The 27,113-nt window shown below is 39.0% G+C and overlaps 1 protein-coding gene across 1 annotated transcript; it reads left to right on the top strand.

The window, feature by feature from the left end:
- Positions 1–164: 164 nt before the first annotated feature.
- Positions 165–13,607, top strand: LOC306763108 (E3 ubiquitin-protein ligase RNF38-like). The gene is made up of 12 exons (XM_079249809.1): positions 165–1,504; positions 3,663–3,715; positions 3,886–4,067; positions 6,442–6,868; positions 7,767–7,907; positions 8,064–8,252; positions 10,493–10,654; positions 10,753–10,853; positions 11,232–11,313; positions 11,406–11,527; positions 11,899–11,998; positions 12,662–13,607. Exons 1-12 carry the CDS (start codon positions 1,210–1,212, stop codon positions 12,722–12,724), a joined length of 1,917 nt encoding a protein of 638 aa, XP_079105935.1. The 5' UTR covers positions 165–1,209; the 3' UTR covers positions 12,725–13,607.
- Positions 13,608–27,113: the final 13,506 nt, after the last annotated feature.

Below are 27,113 nucleotides of genomic sequence, written 5' to 3'. Positions count from 1 at the left end.
ATTCGGAATATTTATGTATGAATAAGTGAAATTCTATTGTAACCAGCTTAATTGCTTTCGTGTATCGATTGATCTTGACTTGACAGCGTCGCCAGACTCCCATTGATTGATCTCCACTCCACTCCCCGTTGACCAGAGAAAACACCCGATGGTGAATGCGAGAGGGGATTTAAATTAGACAAATACTGTCCGCTTTACTTGACGGACGAGGTAGCTATCTGCTTTCTCCTGGGGGTTGAGGATTGCCCGCTGGTATTTCTGACCCCAAACTAGCTTAACGCTGGCCCAGCGCGACGTTAGCTAGGTTGTAATGTCGGCACAGTTGGACTTGTTTCCCCCTGTAGACCTCTCTTCCTGTTAGCCTTCGGCTAGCTGGAAAATCGAAATTATGCTAATGAACGAGCAGGTATAGTTAGCCAGCGGAGAGGGGAGTAACTTTGCTGCCAACAGTAGCTAGGCTGAGCAGTGTAGTTTTATAATACTTAACAACCTATGCTAGTAACTTTATTTTACAGTCATTATCCAGACCGCTGGGTTCCTTTAGTTCGCTAGCGCTCGACAGCTAGCCATTTTGCGATTGTAAACGAATTGAAGTATTTAACTTGGTTGGGTTTTGGTGGCAACGCGTAAGCCACATTAAGTTGATGGTTAAGGCAGGGAGTGGTAATAGATACCAGGACCCAACTGCGTCTGACTAGTGCCTATAAAGTACTTTTAGCCGTGAGAGCTCGGTACTGTTCACTGTGAAAAGACAAAAGGGAAGCAAAGACTTGTTCAGCCTTTCTGCAAACGAGGACTCCAGTGATTATTAAGAAGGAAGAAATTTGCATTTTGGTTATTGTTCTTTTTGGTGACTGTATGCTCATATAATTGCATATTTTTTAAAGAACACTTATTTAAGTTTATTAATGTAATAATTAAAAGGCACTTTGACCCCATTGATAAAGCCAACGTGGATGGAGTCAATGCAGATGGTGTTTGTGGTGCATATTCGGGCTGTGCTTCCTTGAACCCGCTGCTTCCACGTTTGATCTCATCGAAAAATCTGCTTTAAATGCCTTAAAAACATACGTAGAAACCGATCATCGACAGCGGTAAATAGCTGGGTAGAGGGTCGCCGAGACGTAGTTGCGGACTGAGGCTCCTGGACGTCTATTCTTCATTCTACCTTTATATCACATCCTTCCACCACCGCCCTCTTCTCCAACCATGGACCCCCCGAGGACACGGTCGCGGTCTCGCTCTGGCTTCTACCATTTTGCCATGAACGGCAGCGCCGGTAGCAACGGCAGCGGCAACGCCATCGGTAACGGGGGCTTGTTGAACACCAGCGGGGGGGCGGTGAGCTACCCGCCGCAAAGCAACCCCGGCTGGGCGCCGCACCACGGAGGACGCAGCTACCCGGACAACCAGCAGCAGCAACAGCAACACACCCAGGGGAGCTACCTGTCCGCAGGGGTGCAGCGCCACTCCACTCACGGAGCTCACAGACACCCCGGGGCTGGTAAGCAGGCTTAAAGTACCGTAAACGGGGCCTGCTGCCCGGCTAGGTGCATCATTACCCACAGGATGCATCAAACCACTTGCAGCTTATCAGGCTTTGAGGCATTTAACTAAAAGACTTCTGCTTTCATTGCCAGCTGTTGCGCTGAATGCCAGCTGTTTGCTAAAGGTGTTGCACTGGAAGCTTTGATGTACGAGTTTAACTTGTCATTTATGTCCCTTTGGCATGACTAAATTTTTGGGCTAAAGGTCTATTGGTCAATAATGGGGATAAAGCATCCTAAATTATTAGTAAGGTGGCTTAGACCACTGTTGCCAAACATCCAAAATAAGAGTCAAGTTTGTGTGAATGGCTTTAAAAGTTTATTCCCATCTGTATAAGCGGTCTCCTCCTTCCTCTTAGATGCTTTTTGTGTACATATGTGTTCTGTGCATAAGCAAAATTAGTTGATGTATGTTTGGGCATTATCTTATTTGTATGCACTCACTCAACTCGCTCTGTTACACCTCAGTGTCTTAACATCAGTGTGTGCCATTGGTCAGTTTTTTCCTCTATCTGCCTTTTTGTCAAAATCATGTCTTTCCTAGATTTATTGAGTTTCAAGCTTTTCAAACAAAGTAGAGTAAAAATAATCCATTTTAATGTAATCAACAGCTATGTGTACACACACACACACACACACACACACACACACACACACATATATGTATATATGTGTATATATATATATATATATATATATATATACACACACACACACACACACACACACAAACCTTTTTAAAAAGACCTTTTTTAAAGTAAAACTACACCAGTTATGTCTAACCCTTCTATGAACAGATTGCTTCTTAATGCCAGCTTTCATTCAAGTTCACAACCCTGCCTAAGTCGATTGTCTGTTGGAAAAGAAATGGTGTCAATCTCCCCCAGCAGCAATGCTTGGAGGAAACCAGGTCATGTCTGCTCGCCAACAGGACCCATACTTACTATTTCACCATCCTCTCTTCACTTGCCCCAGGATGAATCAGCATTAACAGATTTAGTTCTCACTAAAACACATGAGTGTCTAAAACCAAATCCTATATAACTCTGGTGGTGGGGAACAAAAAAAGAAACAAGGAATTAAGAAGAAAACCAGCATGTTGGCGGCCTTACAGTTGAATTGTTAGTCAACTTCTTGCACTCTGTTGCCTGCTGTCACCATCGTCTGATTTCACATGGTTTTAGATTGGCATTGTAAGACAATGAGGCAGAAAGACCATTCTGGATGAGAGAAGAATTCGAGCAGGGATAACAAGAAGAGTTATTTGGCCTGTTTATTGTGATTTAAGTTTTAAGGACTAGGTGTTTGCATGAAACTCTTGTCAGTTCAGGGACATCCCTAAGCTAATGAAATGTCTGTGTGCACATGTTGCATTCAGGCTGCACATGTGGACTCTCAGATAAACAGATGAGGAAGTCCTGTGTTTTTGTTTTTTTTAAGATTGTATTAATGGCATCAATGCTTTACTCAGAGATGTAATTTTTCTCATTTTGATACTTGATTTTAATGATGTAGTAATAACCCCCAACCCCAGCAAATTGTCACATGTGATAAGCTGATATAACCAAATGAAAGTATTTCTACTTGATAAGTTTGACACTCATTTTTCCACACTGCTGTTAATTTTCTATTGTCAGTTTGACTTTTGGCAAATGTTATGGTAACCCTGAACTGATAACTGCGGAGAATTCAAAGGGAACATTGTTTTGTCCTTTGTTGTACGAGTTTCTTAGTTGTCTATTGATTGTAATGTCATGGAGACATTTTATTGTCTGCTTGTTTAAAGCAAAAAAATTAAAAAGTTTTCTTGCAAGACAACCTCTTGTTGTGGATCAGGGTCTGTTCATAGTCTGAATTGTCAGAAACACATTTTTAGTTATCATTGTCAAGACTTTTAGAATGATTTAAACAGATCAGCTTGTCAGGATCAAAGTAATGTGTGGTTTTGGGCATCCACCTATTTTTTCATTTAGTGGAAGATAAAAGGAAAGCTTACCAGCTGTTTGTGTCTGGTGTGTTTTGTTGGCTAATCAAGCATATGTCCATGTCTTGTGATGTTGATGTTTTTCTCAGCCCTGTTTTAATCAGATTTAAATTTTTTTCTCTGATTTGCAGGAGGAGTCCTACATTTTCATCCAGATAATGTGTGCAGCGAGGATTGGGACAAAGTAAGAAAGCTGACCATTCTGTTGTCTCTGCTCTGTTCCTGGTTTGAATAGAATTTGTTTTTCATTGTTTATTCTATCTTATGCAATCTCCCCTTTTGTCTGCCTTCTTTTTTTCCCTCTCTTTTTTTCCTGACCAATTGTTGCCGTGGTTGCCTCTCCTCCATGTGCAGATGGAGGACAGCCCAAGCCCAAAAAGGCAGCGTCTTTCCCAGCAGTCCATGTTAGACCTAAGCTCCGCCCCTCCCTCTACTCCTTCTTCTCCCATTCGCCCATGGGAGTTGCCTCCTAGTCGCAGACCACACCCCCACTACATGCCAGAAAGATGCCACACACCTGTCCGAAACCGTCGAAGGTATGTCACTGAAAAAATAAAGGACTCGTCTTTTTTATTGTTATTATTAATGACCTGGTAATTGTTTTGCTCATAAATGACCTACACTGAATATGATTGTCAAGATTACACATTATTTTCAGTTCTTTATTGCAACGAAAAAAGGTGAGGGTGTGCTTATAATAGCATTTGGAACCCATACCTGCTGCTTTCATTTGGTTGCTCTTTCAGTATATTTGGTTTTGTGACTGCTGGATTCAGTGATGTTACAACCGGATTCCAAAAAAGTTGGGACACTTTAGAAATTGTGAATAAAAACTGAATGCAATGATGTGGAGGTGCCAACTTCTAATATTTTATTCAGAATACAACATAAATCACAGGTCAATAGTTTAAACTGAGAAATTGTATGATATTAAAGAAAAATATGCTCATTCAAAATTTCATGGTGTCAACAAATCCCAAAAAAGTTGGGACAAGGCCATTTTCACCACTGTGTGACACCCCCCCTTCTTCTTACAACACTCTGGGCATTGAGGAGACCAGCTTCTCAAGTGTAGACATAGGAATGTTCTCCCATTCTTGTCTAATACAGGCCTCTAAGTGTTCAATCGTCTTGGGTCTTCTTTGTCTGACCTTCCTCTTAATGATGCGCCAAATGTTTTCTATAGGTGAACTATAGAAAGATCTGGACTGTTGGCTGGCCAGGTCAGTACCCGAATCCTTCTCCCACGCAGCCATGATGTTGTGATTGATGCAGAATGTGGTCTGGCATTATCTTGTTGAAAAATGCAGGGTCTTCCATGAAAGAGACGACGTTTGGATGGGAGCATATGTTGCTCTAGAACCTGAATATATTTTTCTGCATTGATGGTGCCTTTCCAGATGTGCAAGCTGCCCATGCCACACGCATTCATGCAACCCCATACCATCAGAGATGCAGGCTTCTGAACAGAGCGTTGATAGCAACTTGGGTTGTCACTGTCCTCTTTGGTCCTGATGACCTGGCGCCCCAGATTTCCAAAAAGAACCTCAAAACGTGATTCGTCTGACCACAGAACAGTCTTCCATTTTGCCACACTCCATTTTAAATGACTCCTGGCCCAGTGTAAACGTCTTCGCTTGTGGATCTTTGTTAGAAATGGCTTCTTCTTTGCAGAATAGAGTTTCAGCTGGCAACGGCGGATGGCACGGTGGATTGTGTTCACTGACAATGGTTTCTGGAAGTACTCCTGAGCCCATGCTGTGATTTCCTTCACAGTAGCACTCCTGTTTTTGATGCAGTCTCGTTTAAGGGCCCGGAGATCACGGGCATTCAGTATGGTTCTCCAGCCTTGACCTTTACGCACAGAGATTTTTCCAGATTCTCTGAATCTTCTGATGATATTATTCACAGTTGATGACAACTGCAAACTCTTTGCAATTTTTCGCTGGGTAACACCTCTCTGATACTGTTCCACTATCTTTTTACGCAACATTGTGGGAGTTGGTGATCCTCTACCCATCTTGGCTTCTGAGGGACACTGCCAATCTGAGAAGCACTTTTTATACCCAATCATATTGCCAATTGACCTGATTAGTGCTGATTGGTCTTCCAGGTGTTTGCTGTATGCTCAAATGACTTTTTCCAGCCTCTAATACAGGGGTGTCCAAAGTCGGTCCTCGAGGGCTGCTGTCCTGCAGGTTTCCCATGTATTCCTGTTCCAACACATCTAGCTTCCACTAAATGGATCAAACAGCCAATGACGTGCACAACTGATTAAGCTCTACTACTAATTAATTTGAATCAGGTGTGTCTGAGCAGAGATACATAGAAAACCTGCAGGATTCTGGCCCTCGAGGACCGGAGCTGGACACCTCTGCTCTAATAGGTTCTTGTCCCAACTTTTTTGGGATTTGTTGACACCATGAAATTTTGAATGAGCATATTTTTCCTTAATATCATACAATTTCTCAGTTTAAACTATTGACCTGTGATTTATGTTGTATTCTGAATAAAATATTAGAAGTTGGCACCTCCACATCATTGCATTCAGTTTTTATTCACAATTTCTAAAGTGTCCCAACTTTTTTGGAATCCGGTTTGTACTTTAAACACATTTTTTTTAAAAACATTTTATTTTTACATTTTATAGTTAAATTCCTTTGTCAAAAAATTTTCATACATTTTGCGTAATTTGTAAAAAATTTCCCTTTTAGTTATATTAGAAACCATTTTGTTATGATATAATTTAACTGAAAGGTTGAAATAAAATTAAATATGAAAGTAGTTCATTTTTTTAAAAAACACATTCAAGGATTACCATTTTTGCCAGATTCTGAAGATGGATGTTCCAGTGATGGAGATATCAATGTAACCCCACCTGTTCATTTTCTCTCTTTTCTCCCCCCTCAGTCCTCCAATGAGACGTCAGCGTGGTCGTAGAGACCGTCTGACCCGCCATCATCATCACAACAATAATAACCACCACCATTACAACAACAACAACAACAACAACAACAATCACCACCACCACCACCCCAACGCTCACAATCATCACCATCACCCACATGCCCATCATGGCCCATCACTGGGCCATCAGGATGAAAATTACCGTCACCCACCTCCTCCTCAGGGTTACGTACCCTACAGCCAACAGCCTTCACGGGGACCGGGGTCTGGACCTGAAGAGCGCCCAGGTTATCATCCCCCTAACCTCTCCCCAAGGCCTCTTCACCAGTCGCCAAACCTTTCTCCCAGGCTGCTGCACCATGGGACCCATCCACAGCACTCACACCCATCCCAGCAACAAAGCAGTGTGGTGCTGGACCTCCATGAGCAGGTGGGCTTAATGTAGGAACTGTTGATTTGTTTCAGAAAGGTGTTTGAGAAAACATGGATAGGACATGGCCTCTGGTCCAGCTGAGCCTGAAAGATTGACCACTCGCATGGGAAATGATGGTGAGACCTGTAGGCGTGACTGGGTGGAACAACCCCCGATCTGACCCTGAGTGGTTTTTTTTGTTGGTTTTTTTTTTTTTTTTGGGCTTCAGTGTTTGTCATGCATTGTTCATAATGAAGAGGCTGTTCGAGCATAAGAGTGTCCACATGTACATGTGACTCTAGGAAAAGCTAGACTGCAGTTCAGTGATTGAAACATCTTTGGTTAATTCGTGGTTGTAGAATATTTTCAGTCTTTTCAATGATCTGAAAACATTTAAAGTACAAATCCCAAATGAACAATGTATAGCTGCTGCTAATGGTGGTCTTGTATTATGTATTTTGTATGACAAATGGAGCACAAAGTAGTATTATTAAATCTGGTTGACACTATCAAGGTAAGTAGATAAAATGTGATAATATACTTGGCATCAATAATGCAGGTTTGTTCTAGGTTAAAAATTAATGAAATTTCAGATTCTATTCAGTGAAAATTGATAGGGAAATGAGTATTTCAGATGATTGCCAGACTTCATATCTATACATTCATGTAAGTTGCTATTTTAATTGAAAAGCTGCAGTTGCATGCACTGCCATGAAAATGTATCTGGTTTTGGAAAACACTGCTGGACTTGTCTTCAACATGAGTATAAACCAATGATTTCAGATCATCATGTGTTCCTGAATCGGTTTAATTTACAGCATAATATGAATACGTTCTTGAAATCCCAGCGGTCAGCTTTAGGTGAGTTTGTTCTTATAAAAATTTGAACGTTACTCCTTTTGGTTTCTATATTCAGGGTTCAGCTCCAGTGTCCTATCCTGTTTCTCCTCCGGGAGCACCACCAGGCCTTCCCCCTCGCTCTGCCCCACAGCAGATCCCAGCATGCTCAGTGGTCTTCAGTGGACAGCATTATCCTGTCTGCAGTGTCCCTCCTCCGGTGAGTGTTTCTGTTTATTGAGGAGATTCTTACCAGATGTAGTTTGGTGAAAATATTTCCCCAAACAGCTGCTTTTCTTTAATGTTTTTGAAATCCTTAATTCAGCATTTTTTTTTTTTTAAATCAATCTTGCTCTCATTGTGTCTTTCTACAAAGGTCCTCCAGACTTGCTCTGTTCAGCACCTACCCATGCCTTATCCATTCCCATCATTGCTGTCAAGTGACCCAGCCTTCTTGATTCCCCCTCCTCATCTCACCCATCCCCCTACACACCTTTCCCATCATCCACCTCACCTGCCACAGCCTGGACAGTTTGGACCCTATCCAGCACAGCAGGCACGATCAGTGAGTTGAAATTCACAAGCTATGAATGTTTCAGTGTTTTTGCCGATCAGATATTGAATACACTTGACTTGGGGGGTTTTAGCATGAGCGAAATATACATGATCTATCGGAGTTGTAACAATATTGTTGTTGTTAACGTAAATATTATTCAATATTAATTCAGAAATAAGTCTCATTAAAGTAAAACATCTGTTTTGCAACAGGGTTCTTGGTACAGCAAAGTTGACACAGTTGCAACAAACTGCAAATAGACGTTTTTCAAAACCATCTGAATTATACCGATTTAAAATAAAAAGTGAAAAAAGCAACGGCCTAACAATTAATGAAACCACAAGATAAATATGACAAGACAAACTGTCAAGATAAAAAGATAAATAAAAACTTAATTTTGAAATTTTAAAACTGCAGATTTATCTATATCAGTTAATCTTAGTTAAAAAAAAGAAAGAAAATTCTCTCCTTTTTATGCTCTACTGTAATATTTTAGGATTGTGTTCAGCATTTGTCTGTTTTAGAAGAAAAAAAACAATAAGTGTGTTTCTTGTTTTGGAAACTGGTTTCAACATTTGTTCTTTTCTTCTTTGGAGTTCAGCATTTTAGAAAAGAATGTTTACTAAGTAATAAAAACGGGCATAACAGCAGTGGAAATGCATTTCAAGTCAGTTAGCTTGACCTTTTAAAGAAAAGAAAACCGAGCAAAGTACGTATAAAATTTACTGTTTTGGGTTAGGCTGTTCATCAATATCAATAATGTAATCATTTTAGATTTTAAAAAGGCTGGAAGACATCTTGATTGCTTTCAATCTTGATAGATGGATAAAGGATTTCTCATCTCTTAAAGAAATGGAACGCGTCCACAGGCTCCCATGATCTCAGGCTGAAAGTTTGAACAGATTTCAATTATGTGTCATTCTGCTGAGTGTCTTATTGGTTTCTTTTCTTTGAGTTTGATGCTTTATTTATTTATTTTCTATATTTTTCAATACAGTTCACTGTTAACATGTGCACTTTAATGCAAAGTGTGTTCTACTGGGGATAGAAAAACTTTTTACTGCACAGTGCTTCCTGTTCTATCAGCTGCTGACGTCCTATTTTTGGTCCCACAGTATTATCAGCTCTGACTTTGTTTTTTCTGTGTGAGAAAATAGACATGTGGTGTGAGAGTGTGAAGACTGTGTCAGCAGCATGAGTGTTGGGCTTAATTTCTGAGTTTTCAGATCTGTTGCATATGTTTTCCCCACCAGTCTGTTCATACAGCTTGGAAACAGAAGCAACCTTCGCCTGTCACATTTTGATGCTATATCTGGCTCTGCACATTTACAAGACAGCAAAATTCTTTAAATATTCAGGATTGTCAATTTTGATGTGGTTTAAAATGATTTTTAAATAGGTCTTTTTTTTGGTATACTTTTGCCATAAGATTTTCAATGATTGTATTAACTTAAAGTGCACTGTGGGGAATGAGAACTTGCCCCCTGCTCGTGCAGCACATCTCTGCAAATATGCTGTCAGATGCTGGTCGTTGGACCGGGAAAGGCTGGTAGGAACATTTTAATGGATCATCTAACAGAAATATACAGATTGTTGTTGCAGCAGAACATTGCTGAACTGTACTATATCTATTTTGCCCATGTCTGCCTTCTTTGTGTCTTTGAAGAACTGCTGCTGTGTCCTGAAAACAGCCAATCTCAGAATTTTGATTTCACACATCAGGTTTTTCAAGTACTTCATTAATAGGGAATTTTTTCAGCCTCTATTTTACCAGACATGTATGGAAGATAAAGTTATCTCTCTTCTGAGTGTGGCCTGGCAACAAAAGCTAAGAGGATGTTGTATAGGACAACACATTATACAATACCTAACGGTAGCAAAATATGCATGATCACAATATTACAATAAATAACATTCATCTGGTCAAAGCATATCATAGAGCAAAGTGCCTGTTTGATCTCACATCTCCCTTCAACATTACAGTGAAATGAAAAATACTGCACTGAGGGAAATTCTAAATTGAATTGCAATTTGAAACATGTCTGTGACTAATGTTTTAAAATAACAGAGGCTTTTTGTTCTTATTTTTTAGTCTTTTTTCTGGTTCTTTTTATTGCAGCTCACCTTTTATCAATTCCGCTGCAGTGAATTGCTTCTGCAGAAGACACGTAAAACTGAAAGAGCCTCACAGTTTTACTTTTATATTTACTTCAGATTATTTTTCACACTTTTCTCCCTCTCCTCCCCAGCCTCTACAAAGGATAGAAAATGATGTGGAGCTACTTGGAGAGCACCTGTCTTTGGGTGCTGGGCTCCACTATTCCCCTGCCTCACATCCAGCCCTCACCCCTCACTCCACGCAGCTTCACTTTCTTTCCCATGATCCTCTCCCACAGGAGTTCTTTGGAGTGGTGAGGACTGACAATAATTGGGTCAAAATACGCACCAACCAGTGGAGTCTTTGGTATAGTCGATCTAACATTCTATATGTCTTCCATTGTCCTTGTAGTCTTATCCAAACTTCATTCCTCGGCGTCTCCCGGGGCGACGGTATCGTTCGCAACAGCTCCCACCTTCACCTTACCACCCTAGCCTCCTGCCTTACTTCTTGTAAGTAGACTGGAATACGGACTCACTGAAACATGACCTCCGCATGGCTTTGTCCTGCTGTCTAAGGGAATAAAATTGTGCATCACAGAATTGATTTGGATTTGGAGTAATTATCAGATAAATTGGATAAAGGTAAAGATGGTGTACATTGGCTGAGGCTTCAACAGAGGGGACAAAGTGAAGAATGTAATTTAAAATGCTTTCCAAATGAAAATAGTTATAAGGAGTTTAAATTGCATTGCAAAATATTTTTCTGGATTGTCGTTCCTTTGCACATGAAAGCTGTCAAGGTATTATTTGTCTGACGTTTTTAGGTAGTTAGCTGCTACATATTAAATCCTAATTTGAATGGAAGTTCTGGTTAATGTTTCTCCATAGATCAATGCTGCCAGTCCAGCCCACAGGTCCTGCAATCAGCCTAGAGCTGGATGTAGATGATGGAGAAGTGGAGAATTATGAGGTTCAGTTTGGTTTTAGCTTTATTTGGTTTAAGCATATGGCGAAAGCAGAGTCTCTTCATTGTTTTGCTGTTGCTGACATCTCTTCCCATAGGCCCTCCTGAACCTTGCTGAGCGCTTGGGAGAAGCCAAACTCCGAGGACTGACCAAGGGAGACATTGAACAGCTTCCTTCCTATCGATTCAATCCAAATAACCATCAGTCTGAACAAACACTGTGAGTTTCACCTAATGAAGAGTATTTCATCTTGTATTGTTTTTTAGTTGTTAGTTTAAGGATTTTGATCAAGGATTTTTTGTGATGCAAGCTGCAGTTTATTAGGTTTGATTCACATATTTTGTACACTGTCTAAATCCCGATGGCGATTAAAATTTTCCTTCAGATAGTGCATGACAGATGGCATCGTTAGATTTCATTGTCTGCAGTTTTCTGCTGCTCCCTTCAAATCAGTGTTCCTCAATGCTGTTGTCAGTTAAAGGGCCCAGTCAGATCTGTATGAGCGCCCCTTTAGACGAGTTGAAGGGGTATTAAAACAACTGGTTTCTTGGGTTGCTAAACTGCACTTGCTATTATGTTTCTGGTTGCAGGTGTGTTGTATGTATGAGTGATTTTGAGTCCCGTCAACTGCTGCGAGTCCTGCCCTGCAGCCATGAGTTCCATGGAAAGTGTGTCGACAAGTGGCTGAGGGTGAGCCAACACAACATGCAGATCATTAAGTGATTGTGTGCTTAGATTCAAGCCTAAAACCTTCTAATCTTGTAACTATTTGATCGATTTGATTTGATCTAGTATTCTTTATTCACCACCAAATTTCATTTCTTAAAATTACATTTTTCAGTTTCTCTTACTTTTTTCTTTTTAAACTCATTTTCTCTTGTTTCTAAGCAAATCATTTGATCATGTACCTAAAATAAAATGTGCAAATATGCAGCTAAAATTCTAAGAATGCCAGTGGAATAAATGTTCCTAAACTTATCACAGCCACTAAAACATGACCCACTCTGCTGCCTGGAGAGGACCACTTTAAGATGTTGCACAGAGAAACTCGACCCGTGATCACTTCACTGAAAATGTTAAAAGTGCAACTTGAACGTTAAGTTCCTGTGTTAATCATAGCACAGTCTTATGATTTAGATTCAGGTGGCAATGCTCAGAGCTGTAGCCTTATGACCCCCGATCTGGGTTATAACTGCTGGAAATCATTACAAGCACTCTGCTGCTGTCTTCTTTTAAAGACTGAAGTTGTGAGGTGTTAACTCACAGATGTTTAGATGTAAGATTTGGTGTCATCACAGAAAATATGGTGACACAAAATCCACCAAAATTGTGATATCTTCTGTCTGTCTTCAGGCCAACAGGACATGTCCTATTTGTCGCGCTGATGCCTCAGAGGTCCAGAGAGACTCGGAGTGACCACAAGAGGGAGCCAAACACTCTTTAGTCTGTTAAACGCATCCAGCACTGCCTGCTTCTTATAAATTTATGCACATGTACGTGCTCACACACACACACACACACACACACACACACACACACACACACACACACACACACACACATACATCCTCACACACAGTTCTTACATGTTTGTGCAGCATTTTTCCCTCTTTTGTTGCTGTTTAGTTTGTTGGTTAAAGATTGCATTGTACATTTGATGTAATTGTCATCAGATGTCTTCCCTCTTTCCTGTACATGCACACAGGTCCTCACAATTTCAGTGAATGACCCACCTTTATACAGTGGGGTTTTGTGTGTTTGTGTGTGTAGATATACTTGTGCATAGACCACAACTGTACAAGCATTTCTCAGTCAGCCCAGTAATGCAGGGCTGTGGTACACAGCTGTATGTTTTCAGTATGTATGTGTGTGTGTCTGTGAGAAAGGGAGTGTGAGAGATTTTTAGATGTCCTGGAGCATGCCTGAGTTTTTGTTGTGTATCAGACAAAACTAACAACATGAGAGTTTTTGTTCTCATGAGTGACTTTACTTCTGTTTGTATGTTTATGCACTGATGGTATGCATACTGTGTGTGTGTATGTTGTAGACCTAATCTTTTTCTCTATTTTGACACTAAGGGTCCATGCTGCCACTGCCACTTGGTTGCTCATTTATTTAACTTGTTTGAATAGATTATTATTATTATTTAGCCAGTTTATTAGATTATTTTCCTGCCCAGCAGTTACCTCATCATTCCAGTCACTCATTACAAGCGCTTCACAGCACTACTTTGAAACTAAGCACATGTACTTTCTTCCTTTCCTTACTTTTCTGAGCAAAAATAAGTTTGTGATTTTGCAGTGGCACATGTTACATATATATCTATATACATACTGTATAAATCTATGAATATCTGTATACCAAATAAAAAGCTTGATATAAACTTTTTAAATTGAGTGTTTTGTGTATATATATATGTGTGTGTGTGTGTGTGGGGGGGGGGGGGGGGGTTGTGTTGTTGGTCAGGTTTTGGCTGTGCTGCACTCCTCTATGCCATATTGGAGTTTGTGGTATTATGAATGTGACATAGAGGAGTGCATGCTGTTGAGCCGTCCTTCCAGGTCTTGTTCAGAAAATGTAATGGCTTTAAGTGACCACTGGGGAGTACTAAAACCATTCACGATCAGCCCATCTGTGGTCTGAATTATCTTTTCATGCTCATATTATGTTATTGTATGATTTAAAAGTAGATTTTGTATAAAATAAGGACATGTCTGAAAAGTTTTTTTTATTTTAATGAAGTCAGACAGCTCTTGCTACTTATCGACAGTTGTGTTTTGTGTATTTTTTTTTCTCATAAGTCTGGGTTATGTGTAATAAATGCCTTTATTTAATCTTCTTGTGACTGGTCTGAACATGGAAAGACAAAACACTTGAAGTTCCCTTAACATCCTGATTTTGTACAGCTTCACTCAAAACTGTCAACATAACAGCCTTTAAAATAAACATTTTAATTGGGCAATTTAAAGCAATATCGTGGAGCAAATTTGTGAGTAAACAATAAAGCCAGAAGGTTTCAGAGCAGTAGATATGTACCTGAAACTTGGATCAAATCAAAGTGGACAAGGAAATTAAATGTGAATGTACAGTCAAACCTCTCGGTATGCAGTTGGTGTACATGTTTACCTTCCACAACAGTATACATCTGTTCACCTACCTTTGACATACATGTCTTGTCATGTGCCTTCACTTGATGAGCAGAACTGTGTTACTGTACACACTCGCAAAACATTTACAGTTGAAATTCAAAGGCCAGGTGTCACCTCTAGGCTTTGCCGCACAAATGGCTTAATTTCAGAAAGCAACTTGCATGCAGCTGCTCCAGGCGCACTAAACACAAATGTCACTGTTTTTCACTGGGTGAACTTACAGAGAACATCTAGAAGGAAAGTGACAAAGGGATGAAAACACATTGCTTATTTTAACTATAAATTAGGATTCTTAAACCCTGTTTTTAGTATTTGCTGCTGTTTGTAAGAGTTTGGAATTGTCATGTCACAGAGGTCATCAACTGGAAAAGCTTCATGTCAGGAAAAATCTAGTTTAAAGCATCCATATAGAAAGGAAATTGAGTTTAAAAGTTGAATTAAAACAAAGTTATTCAAACAAGACACAAACCTGTCAGTCATGCCCGAGCAGACATTTGGTCAGTTCTTACATCATTATATGTACTGTAGGCATCTTTCTAGTCTTTTTAAATTCAAAGTCTGAGCATGACCTACCCACTGTATTACTACCCATGTCAGCTTTTTGTATGTGAGCACAAAGTCAGCAGTCAAAACACGGGGCTTTATGCAATTTAAAAGCCAGAAAAAAAATTATGGATGATACAGTGGGAATGTGTAATTTTAAGTAATTAAGCACCACAGATTTTAAGATATTAAGCACTTAAAAGTTGAAATGGGATGTTTTCAGATTTAATGCCATTAATAATTTATTTGTTTGGGTAAGACCAAGATAAACTGATTGAACATGTACTTGGTGCAAGCAGCCTTTTCCATTAAAAACAGCAACATTTCTCTGTACTTGCAGGTTTGATTTGGCAGGTCACTACATATCTTGGAGAACTTTCACTCTGGATTTTGGCCGTCTCAGCTGGATCATGTAATCCTGAATTTGTGATGTAGAGATCAAGGCTCTGTGGGGGCCTTTCCCATCTGCTGCTGCTGCTGCTGGACTCCTTGTTCATAATGAGAGTCCAGTTGTTTTAGTCTCTAAATTTATATTTGGGGTTTAAAAAACTTCTGAACCATGTTTCACATAGAAGATTTGTTGTTAAACAAAATGAAAAGCCTTTTGACTTGGGTCTGATGAGTCATTCCTCTTGCTTAGTTTGTCCAAAGGGAAGCTTTTGCTCTCCTTTTTTTTTTTTTGTCTTTTTCAACCTTCTTCTTTCATGCATCTCTCACAATAGCATCTTCCGCTCTATCGCCTCCTCTTCTGTTCCGGTTTCACTCTGTTCTACCACTTCTGTCTTTTCCTTCAATAAATGTGTTCCCCCTGTCCTTTGTTTTTCCTTCTGTCCTTCAGCCATCTGCACTCAACACTGTCTTCCTCTCTACTGCCTCTTTACTTATGCATCTTCCCTTCCAGTCTATTCCTCTGCCTCTTAGCTGCGGCTGTGATCGCCACCCACTCCTTTAGCCTGGTTCTACTGCATTGAAGTGGAAGGGATGGGGAATTTCTGTCTGAAGCTATCAGCCCAGTTACTTCTGGGGAACACACAATTTGCCTAGTCTTTCTTTCTCTTTTCCGTACACCTCATTGAACCTTTCCTGACCAGAGTTGTGGTAAGTTCCACAAACTCTGATGGCAGGTAAGATCAATTGCATAAAATCCTCATCATCCAAAATTTAAACTAGTGGAGAAAAAGGAGTGTAAACTATGTAGCTCATGAATTAAATGTGTCTTCTTTCATTTGGAAGTTATTGCGACAGCATTTCCAAGACTGATCTCAGGATTTACTCGTTTTTTAATATGATGTTCCTGTGTACATCAAATGCCATTCACACATAGCGTAGATCTCCAAATATTCATCCCCATATCCAGGCTTCAGCTACCCAAGAGGGATCCCGCTGGTATATGTTCTGGATTGAATATCCTGTTTGGTTGGTTAGTCACACTCCGGTCACTCAAGTGTGATGCTGTCTGTTCTGTCTTGAGGCTGTGCCCAGACTGGTGACATGTTCCAGCCAGTTTGTCCCACGATGGCTGTGAAGAAGAAGAGCTTTCCCCATGTCTGTCAGTTTCAGGTCAAACCTAGACGAAGAACGAGAAAGAATTTCTGGACAAGAAGCCTCCGTGAACTTTCTGAAGACTATTCACATGCTACAGAAAAAAAGTAAACCCTGCAGTGGTTTACCTGTGACCTGGAAGTTGTAAAAATGTGTTTTGTTTATCTTTTGGGATTATATTTTTTTATTTGTATTTATGTTTGGTAACTATAACCGCATTGACTGAAAGTTTTATTTCCTTGCTCATTTCTGATTAGACATAAGAAGAAGCAATGAAACGGACAAGATGAATGGTACTTAGCTGAAGCAAATTGTTTGCTCCCTGACCCCTCCTAGCCACAGTCTTGTTTTAATTTTTGGAAGGAAGTTCTTCATCATAAGGACACTTTTTTATGACAGTGAGTAATGTTTTAAGTTGTTTGTGGTAAGATAAGATGAAGTTAGGTATTGAAACTAAGCTGGATCTCAAAAGCAAGGATGTGTATGAGTACATATACGTAGTGGTCCTTTAACAACAGCAATAGATAAGAATGAGAATCAATACTCTACAACAGGGTTGTCCAAGTCAGTCTTTGGGGGCCACTGTCCTACAGGTTTTTGGTGTAGCCAATTACTGTTCCTACACATCTGGCTTGGAAAGGATCCAACAGGGTATAAAGTTCTGGTCAATGACAGACTATATGAGTCAGGTGTGTTGAAGCAGGGATGCATGGAAAACCTGCAGAATTGTGACCCTCAAAGACCTTGCTCTACAACTATAAAGGGAATAGTTCTTTTCATGCTCTAATGACAAAAGGAGAAGCTTTTATGCAACAAATATCGCCACTTTCTTGTGTGCAAAAGCATAATTGAGTTTATATGTGTGTGTGTGTGACAGAGAGTATATTCTGCAAGCTGTCCCACCCTGACAGGGTACATGGATTATCCATCCGGCTGGTATATAAAAAGAAAGTGAGGACATCGAGGCCTGCCTGCTTCACTTCTATCCTCATACAAGCATGTACGTGCTGGCACACTCTGCTTCTGCCTTTCTCCAGATCTTCTGTTCTTATATTTATGCTCTCCAGACTCAGCAGTGTGAGAGTTAACTGTGAACACGTCAGCAAGGCAGGCTGCTCCCTGCCTATAACCCTGAGTGAAGTTTGTGTAATATTCATTTCATAGGGATTCCCCTTTCTCCATAGATAGCTGAACTGTCAGAGGACATCACTGTCACTTGTGGGACATGAGGTGTGTGTGCTACAGAGACAGAAAAGAAATTTATGAATGTCTGTAGATGTGTGGAGTAGAATATAATAAAATACTTGGGCCTCCATAAGAGATAGGGAGAGTTGGACAAAAACTTTCAATAGCACACTGTAAACTTGAGGAAAAGTAAGCTTCGAGGCAAAAAGCATCATCTGGTTTGCAACCTACTGTAAGTGCACACTATGTACTATACTATACACACACATACGGCACACTGGCATCAGGAGCTTCCAGTCATCTTTAGTCTGGATAATTCTGTCTCCAGGGAGCTGGTTTGAATCACAAAGAGAAGAGTAAAGTTTGATAAATCATTTGTCAAAATAGATAGCATTGTCTTCTGGCTTTTCCTTTGTACAGTTGTGTTTGGAAAAAGAAAAAAACTAAACCAATCTAAGGTTTAAGCAATTACAGAGTGAATAATCTTGACACTGAACAGAAAGTACTGAGTAATGTAACTTTAGATTTACCAACACTTAATTTTTTTTCTAAATGATTTTGTTTTTACATATGTTGCACTCAATATAAGTATTCTTGAATATCTTTTTTTCACAGATTCTTGCATGGTTATATAAAGATGCACACACACACGCAAATACAAAAAAAACCCAAAAACATTTATTGTATCATAGAATAAAAATGATGGTTCAACTTCAAAGATATGTTAAGGGACAAAAGTCACTTTTCCCATCTTTATATTCTTGTCATCATCTCCCTGTTGGTTATCACTTTAAAGTCTCCATGGCCTTGGTATTACATTACTTGTCTCACATGATCTGATGTTATATGAGGTAGAAAAGCATATTAGATGTCAGCTTATTTGATGATTTATTTGAGGTCTTTTCTAATTTTGATCTAGCCTGCTCAGAGGGTTATGTGAGGTCAGGCTATAGAAAATACAATTTATTACTATCTTTAAAAGCGGGTTTCAGGGCAAAGTTTGAGTCAATGAAAGTGAAAAACTATTGTCCTCTATTTCAAGGAGGGCTGAAAGATAGGTCAAGGTAGCAAATTGGCTGATATGAGTCACATAAGTTACCCTGTGAAGGTGATGTTAGCTACAGTTTATGTCAGGACCCAACAAATCAATGAGGACTTGGGTGTTTCAATGCATCAGAGGGAGCAAAATATGTTGCTAATTGTATTGTTTTATCATGGAGACACAAAATGTACTGCATACTGTCGAATGTATGGGTAAAAATTAAGCCATATTAGATAAAAGGGAGTTATAAATCTGACTGGCAATTTTTCTTTCACTAAATTGATGAATAAACCAGAAAATATTTAACAATAGATCCTAAAAAGAGATGCTGTTTGTTGCTGCTGCACAAAACAAAATGACAGTATTTTAATTTTCTAACAATGAAACGTTTGTCATTAAAGCCATCCCATAAGGTCCTTTTCAGGATGTGCCTCAGGTTTCTTTTACACAAAACACTGACGTTTGGGAGTCAAAGTTTGCCATCCACATAATGAGATACACTAACTTTGAACTCTGTACAGAGAAAGATGGTTTTCTGATTTTGTTCATGCCTCCTTTTCCTTTTCCTTTAAACCCTTTGGGAAATTTGTACATATGCCTCAATGTATGCATTTGTCCTTCTGGCTAAGCATTGCCTGGAGACAGGGTAGCAGCCTGAAGGTGCTCAGAGGTTGACTACAGTTTGAGTCACAATGACTGTACTGGACGCATGCCTGTCTGATAGAACTTACCGGTACCGTATGGTTATCCATAGGCTTAATGGGCATTACACTGGCATGCATTGTTTTCCTGCAAAAACTTACTTTTATTCAGTGTCTTTCATAACCCTGACATTAGTTGTCTGTGTTTTGGGTGTCTATATATACAGTATAGTTTTTTTTTACTTGCTCTGTCCAGCATTAAAGCAAGCAGAATAATAGTCTGGCTGCTGAGCTGTCCTGAGCTAATATGATTTTTCAAGAGGAGATTTATATAGATTTATATTCTCTATATGTTCAGAATAAAACGGGTGACAATGGTGGAAGTCTGGTAAAATCCTATGCTTGCGATAAACATGCTTTTGATGATTAGCTTGTTCAGTAATACAGTATCTTAATACTTTGCCTGATTTATTTAAAAGTTACTTAGCTAACTTACATCATGCTAACACTGGTCAGTTACAACAAGATCAAAACTTTCCTAAGTTTTTATTTATTTGCTTATTTTTATATGATTATTTATCAATCATTTTTTATAAGGCAATTTGTGCAACTGTGTTACAAAAATTTAAAGGACTTTAATGACTTCCTGGACAATCCTCAAACTTCAGTTTGCAGAGGATGGATATTATACTTGTAGAGGCATCTTCTAATCAGCTGTCATGACAGGATGATATAGAAGCAACAGCAGGTAATAATTATGCTTATGTTGAGTTAACTTCTTTATGTATCAACATTAGTGGAATACTGAAAGCCCTTAAACCCAGCACCATAAGGCTACGCTGCTGGTTTTCAGCTTGGACCTGGACTTCAGCTGTAACCTTTCATGCTCCAGCTTTGACCTATTCCAAGAGGCTCATGTGTTTGGCATCACACTTTATGTTCTGCCCCAGATAATTAAATCTCATCTTGTTCTTTACGCTGTTGTGCAAACTGGTCAATCCCATAAGAGCTGGACTGATGCAGCTGATGCCCATGACAGCTCCACTGATGCAGCTCCTATGTTGCTTCGAGACTTTATTCTCCTCCTTGTTGATCAATTTAGGAAGACAGACTTAATGGCACACCATCCAACACTGTGAGAACAATATTAAACTGTAATTTACTCTGATGATGATAAGTAGTTCATTGAAAGCATTTACATTAAAGTTTGCTGCTTCTTTAGTCACTTTTTTCTAAAAAAGCAAACATAGGAAAAACGCAAAAAATTTAATTGCCCACAATGCTCTGCACAAAAGCTGCTGTCATTGTTTTTAAGGTGGGTGGATTGTGGGGAGGGGCTTTCTGGTCACAGCTGTCAAAAGTATTCTGTCTTTATCTGTGGATCCATTACCTTTGGGACCAGTGTTACCCCTCTGCTGCTCAAATATGCACCGAGAATAGAAAATGAGAATGTTTATAAGCCATTTTCAGTGACTCCTCTTCTGTTTAATTCATTCTGAGTGAGTCACTAAACCAGTGGTAGGGACAGATCCACCCATGCTGCAGTGCTGAAAGATATCCAAGTCATTCCAGGAGAGGCAGTATGGAACATTTTATTATTCATGAGTGTTCACACTCATGTAAGGGCACCATGGGGTTACAAAATGTAAAGCCACACCTGCATGTCGACTAAACTGTGAGCATGAATAGTTCTCATTCCATACAGCTGTGGAAGTGTGCAAACAAACATACACACATGGGAGACTTAAACCTAAATGGTCTATTAGAAAACCAGTTTTAGATTTATTGGGATGTAACATCAGTTTGTCACAAGTGCACTGAAAGCAATCCATGGGAGAGATTATTTATAAATTAGATCAAGTGTTGGTCACTGTTAGCAATAAAGCTGATGTGTATTTTTGATTGAACTGTGATTTCTCATTAACAAAATAAAGGCCCACTGTGTGTTGATGGGTTCATTAGATCTTTGTGAACAACACAAAAACAGGCTATATAAACACCTTAAAACTTTTCAGAACTTTTGTACCTTTTGGGATTCAAATGATTATCTTCAGTCATTTGTCAACTACTTCTTCAAAGTATCCATCTCATCCTCACTTGTGTTTTGGCAGGATAATTTGTCTGTGTCACAGATGAATGCTGGATTGTGTAATCCTGTCACATTTCTGTATGCTCTGTCAGATTTCTGATGCCTCTGGATTATGTGCTGTTCCCCCTGGCCTACTGCGAAGATTGCATGAGAGGGATTACATGAAAGATGGCAGCCACAGACACACAATAGTGATGCATCCACATCACCTTCATCCAGAGCACCATAATGACATTTTATCAGCCTGCATGCTTGCAATTGCGTGGCTGCTATGATGCACTGAATGTGGTGAATTTTCACATCATCAAAGGCTGCACAGCATGTAAAGGATTGCGTGCTGACATCAACAGTATTTTAGTATTTAGATTTGAACAATGTGCATGGTGTGGAATGGCATGCAAATATCTAAGGGCTCACTGGTCAAAATCACATTTCCTCTAAACTGTTTTTTTTATGGATGTGTCTGTAAAGTGTCCTGAGACGACATTGTTGTGAAGTGGCGTTATACAAATAAAGCTGAATTGAATTAAAATGAATCGAATTAATATTAGACTACTCATTTCCAAATAAAAAATAAGTCTATAAGTTTTTATTCATACATTTACCCCAAAACTGTAATTTTTTAAACATTTTTTGTACAACTCATGAATACTATAAAGACAAAAGAAAACTCCTGATCTATTATCCACTCTGCAGCAATATCAGCACAAAACCCTTGCTCATTTTGCCATAAAATTCAGCATCATAAGCTTTAATGAACCACTCATCACAGCTTAAAAAAGGAGAATAAAATGTCACTTTTGGGCACAATGAGTTTGGGTTTTCAAGAAAAAATGGCGCAGAATTAAACAACATGAACATCCATCCAACTGTTCAGCATAAGGACAAATCAGCACCACCATAGTTTGCACTTGCAAGTAACTAAAAAAATGTTTGGTTGAGGAAAAAAAAAAAGGGATTCACTTAAATATCCACATATTCAGCTCTCTCAGTCTGTCTGACCCAAAATCAAAATAGGCCCTGACTTCAAAAGATGAAATTGGCACAAGAAGGTCATGAGACTACAGCCAAAACCTTTTACAGGATAGATGAGTGTGAAAAATGATCTAAATAAGAACCACTGGGTATTTATTTGCTACAAAACAGGGTTTCAGTCTGTTATTCTTCCTACAATGGTGGCACATTACTGCTGTGAAAGAGTGTTATTTTGACATATGCTGCTTAGAATATAAAGTAGAACTTAAAGAAATATCTAATATGATCTTTTCATATTTTCTGTAATCTTTTAGTTGTCTTTCAAACCTACTAACATATCTCATTTATGCACTTTGTAGACATTAAAAAGTGGCAAATTGAGTGTTATTCTAGAAAACCTTTCTTTTCCACTTCACAGAAACCCATATTGGCAGCATGGATGCTTGCAAGCAGTTCAGCAACATGCCCTGTAGCTGCAGGCCTCCTGAGAATTTTACAGTATTTCCGCAAATATTCCCCTTTTTTTGTAGTTGGAGCTCGGGAGGGTGTATCTATAATTGTTTTGGTTTATGAGAGGTGAGAGGAGAGAGACTGAGCATCAAAAGGATTCACTAAGAGCAAGTAAAAGTAAAAGAAAAGAAGGACGTGGAAAGAGAGGACACGTGCCGATGGAAAGGACAAAAGGAGCAAAGAGAAGACTGGTGGCTTTTGATGATGGCAAATAACAAAAAGCAGCATCAGGAAAATTGGATGATGAGATGTGACAAGATGAGCTCCCATCATACTGATTCTGTATCAGTAGGACAAGAAATTTAAAAACTGTGACATGTTACCGGACTGGATTTTAGAAAGCTTTGTATCATACTGTCAGAACAAGACAAAAATGTCTCCCAGTGATATGAATCCATGACAACATTAATGCAGCAGGGCAATCGGTCTCTTAACTGAAGAACACTGTTACTGACTGCTGCCTGGAGGTAAACAAATAATAAATGTCAGGGATGCTGGGGAAGACAAGAGGAACCTGATGTGATCGATTAATCAGAGACAAAACCTAATGCAGATGTTGAGAAATAGGTTGCTGGAACCATGAGGGAGATGTTGCACCAGCTGTGTACTCTATGTTTATGTGTATTAGACTTACAGAGATGTGTACTATAATTAATTTAATTACATTATCATAACCGTGAGGTGTCCAGTATATCAGAGGTGAAGGTGTGAATAACACAAACATGTCTTCCAAACTCAGTCAGGGGGAAATATTTGTTTTGGGCTGCACTGTGGTGTAGTGGTTAGTCCTGCAGCCTCACTACAGATGAGGCTGCAGGACTCGAGTCTTGGCTGGGGGGGGAGTTTTAACAGCTGCCTTTCTGTGCAGAGTTTGCATGTTTCTCCCATGTACATGTGGGTTTTCTCTGGGTTCTCCAGCTTCCTCCCACCATAGCTGATGAGTCTAAATTCTCCTGTGGGAATGAATGTAAGTGTGAAAGGTTGTTTGTGTTGGCCCTGCAATAGATTGGCAAATGATAAATGAATGAATTATATATATTTTTTATCTGAATTGTTTTTTCATTTTGGGCTGGCAAACATGAATCGAGCTTCCAAAAACATCAATATTTTCCATTTACAGTAGTGTATAAAAGTCTTGAGCCACCACTCAATTCTTAATATTTTGCTCAAAGCCAAGGAGTCAAACTTTCTAATAAACTTTTAAGATGGTTTTGAAAGATAGTTCTTCATGTTTCCTGAAAGCCTTTAAACATTTTTTGAACATTGCTTTTTTCATTTATTTTCATAGTCATTCAAATACTTTTTTCAATTTAGTTTTTTCACTTTTATCATGATGAAGAGCTTTTTAATGGGCAGGCCCTCCTCATATTGCCAGTCTCACTCTGATCAGCCTAGTTTATGTCTGAACTGATGTCTGTTGACATAAATCAACATAAATAATCATGTGTAATTGTATGTGTCAAAGGGTGGGATATTTTATGCAGTTCCAATCTTTTCCACTATCTCTGCCAGATCTGTTGAAACTCTAGCTGTGGTTGTGTGTCAAGTCACAAGTCATTTCTTGTCAATTTATCCTTTTATTATTTAAAAATCTGATGAATCCTGTCGTCTTTGACATAATTTGGAAAGGAAATGGTGAGTAATTTGGACAGCCCCAAAGAATCCAACCCATATCTTGGCATAAATGTGTAAAATGTTTAAGTCATGAAAGCTATATTTCTAATGACCTGTATGCCAGTTAGATGTGTGCCTAAAACATACAAGAAAAGAGCTTTTTCCTTATAACAGATGCCTATGTGTTTGTATTTACTGACTAGTTCCTCTGCAGATGGTGAGCTCTAAGTAGTTCTGATTATATCTGGCTTCCCTCTGCTCCTCTCCAGTGCTTTTAGGATATGGAGATAAGATTCATTAGGAAGGACGCGTGGGGAATGTGCCAAGCCGAAGCTTGCATGAGGCTGTAATGGGGTGTGATGGAAGGATAATATAATTTGGTTGAAACTTGATCTTTGACTGTTTTATGATGGGTGTGTTCATCAACATATGAGCCATGAAATGTTTCTTTTGTATAAATGGATTGAAGCTTAAGTTCATATAATTTTCTGCTGATTGTGCACGTTAGAGAGGCTATGCATCAAACAGCACCGGTTCATACATTGGTCGGTGTGTGACTCTGAAATATCTTATCAGAAGAGGTCATTTGAAGCTGGAATTACATGGTCAAAAGGTCAAACATAAAGATGGGGGTCACTTGAGTTTTTCTGCTCACTGTGTATAAAATCTGTCTACCGGCATTTCTTTACAAATGAAAAAGTGTCCATTACTGGGATGATGAAAATAATCTATTTTTTTGTTGTTAATATGATCTTGATAATAATTTTTTCAACCGTGAATTGTAACTGTTTGGGAGTTGATGGAAATCTCAATATGGGCATCATATCAGAAAATAGTTTTATATAAAGATTATACAGACAACATTTCTATGGAAAGTGTCAATAATACCACATTGCAAAGCTGCAAAGTTACTGGTATGTTCTATAATTTCATATAAATTTATATCTATGCCATGTGGAAGTACCTATGCCCTGTCTATCTGTCTGTTGGCAGGATACTCAAATAGTTATGGATGGATTTCTCAGAAATGGATTAAGGAACACGTAATTAAAGTTTAGGGGTGATCAGGATCACTGCCTGATCCAGGAATATTTTTAAAGGAGTCTTTACTGTGGGGAGATAGAGATAATTTTGCCAAATAATGCCCACAGTCACAATAAATAAATAAATAAAACAACAACAACAACAACACATAAACAAACAAACAAACAAACAAACAAACAAACAAATAAATATTTAAATAAATAAATAAATAAATAAAATGGCCTGGAGGAGGTCCATACTCTGGCTGCTTCCAGTGCCTTCAGTGTTTCTTTATCATTTGTGTCTGTTAGAGTAAAATGTTTTAAGGCAGATGGATTGAAAATGGTCCTTAAAAAGAAAAGTGTGCACTTGCTGTGTTTTGGCAACATTTTGCATCCACATCGATAGGTTAAATTGATTGTTGAATGGTAAATAGGGAACTATAGGCATCGCCATACACTGTAAAAACTAAGTTGGCTTTGCTAGAATGTACAAACTTGTTAGACTCAAGCAGAACATTGTTGATGGTTGAGTCAATATGATGACCAGAAAATGTTTTGCTTTGAGACTTGTTATATGTTTAATTGGAAAATGGACACGACATTCTCGTTTTTCTAATTCTTTGAACCTCTGACTGAAATCATTAAAAACAGCTATGTATCAGGTGAATTTTTGATAAACTAAATGAAAAGCAATCAAACAAACAAAACAAATAAAAAATTTTCAAAAGATACTGGGTTATTCCAAGTACTTCTAAGCTCCTGAAGTTGGGTGTAGGGTGTGGCCTCTGCCTTGGTGGAGGCTGGGGCCTTCCTCTGTCTTCTCGTCCCTGTGGTGGGCTAGTTGGGTCATGGAGACCCCCTGGTCTACACCTAATCATTGTGGCTGGTTTAGTTGTGTTTGCGCTATCACATTCTGTGAACTCGATTAATCACTTTCACTAACCTGCTTGTTGGTCACTGTGTTGTCTTAATCACCAGATTTTACTTTTCTCTATTTTGTGTTGCTGCTGATTTGGCTGTTGTTGTGATTCATGTTTTTTTTTTTTTTTTTTGGCTTGCCTGTCTTTTTGTAGGTGCTCTCAACGATGGTCAGCTTTATCTTCATGCAGAAGCTCTCCTGTTTCGTTGCAGGAGCAGCAGCTGATTGTCCAGTTGTTTCCAATTTGACAGAAGTTGATTTTGCTTTCTAACTGGTGTTTTTTTTGTCCTTCTTTTCTTCTCTTCATTTTTCGTTATTGTCATCTTTTTTCTGTTCACTCTTTCCTTTTCTTTTACCTCACTGCTTACCTTGTTTTTGGTTATGAAATAACCAGTAACAACAGTTGTGTACACACACATATGCATCATGACAAAGGTTGTTTAAGTTGTGATTTATGTTATCAGGCCCCATCAGAGAACTGAATATTTACATAGTTGCTCGCAGGATTTGAGTGCAGATTTGGGGAACACTTTGAGAGACTTTGTGTAGTGTAAAACTCAGTGTTTTGATG

The sequence above is a fragment of the Telmatherina bonti genome (genome assembly GCF_933228915.1).
Source record: "Telmatherina bonti genome assembly, chromosome: 12".
Classification (NCBI taxonomy): domain Eukaryota; kingdom Metazoa; phylum Chordata; class Actinopteri; order Atheriniformes; family Telmatherinidae; genus Telmatherina; species Telmatherina bonti.
Note: the sequence above shows the minus strand (reverse complement) of the source record. Positions and strands in the feature narration are given on the sequence as shown.

Bases quoted from the DNA above. Each gene is read 5' to 3' on its own strand.
- LOC306763108 (XM_079249809.1), top strand. From the start codon at position 1,210: ATGGACCCCCCGAGGACACGGTCGCGGTCTCGCTCTGGCTTCTACCAT. The intron at 1,505-3,662 runs GTAAGCAGGCTT...TCTGATTTGCAG, and splicing joins TCACAGACACCCCGGGGCTG to GAGGAGTCCTACATTTTCAT. The intron at 7,908-8,063 runs GTGAGTGTTTCT...CTTTCTACAAAG, and splicing joins TCTGCAGTGTCCCTCCTCCG to GTCCTCCAGACTTGCTCTGT.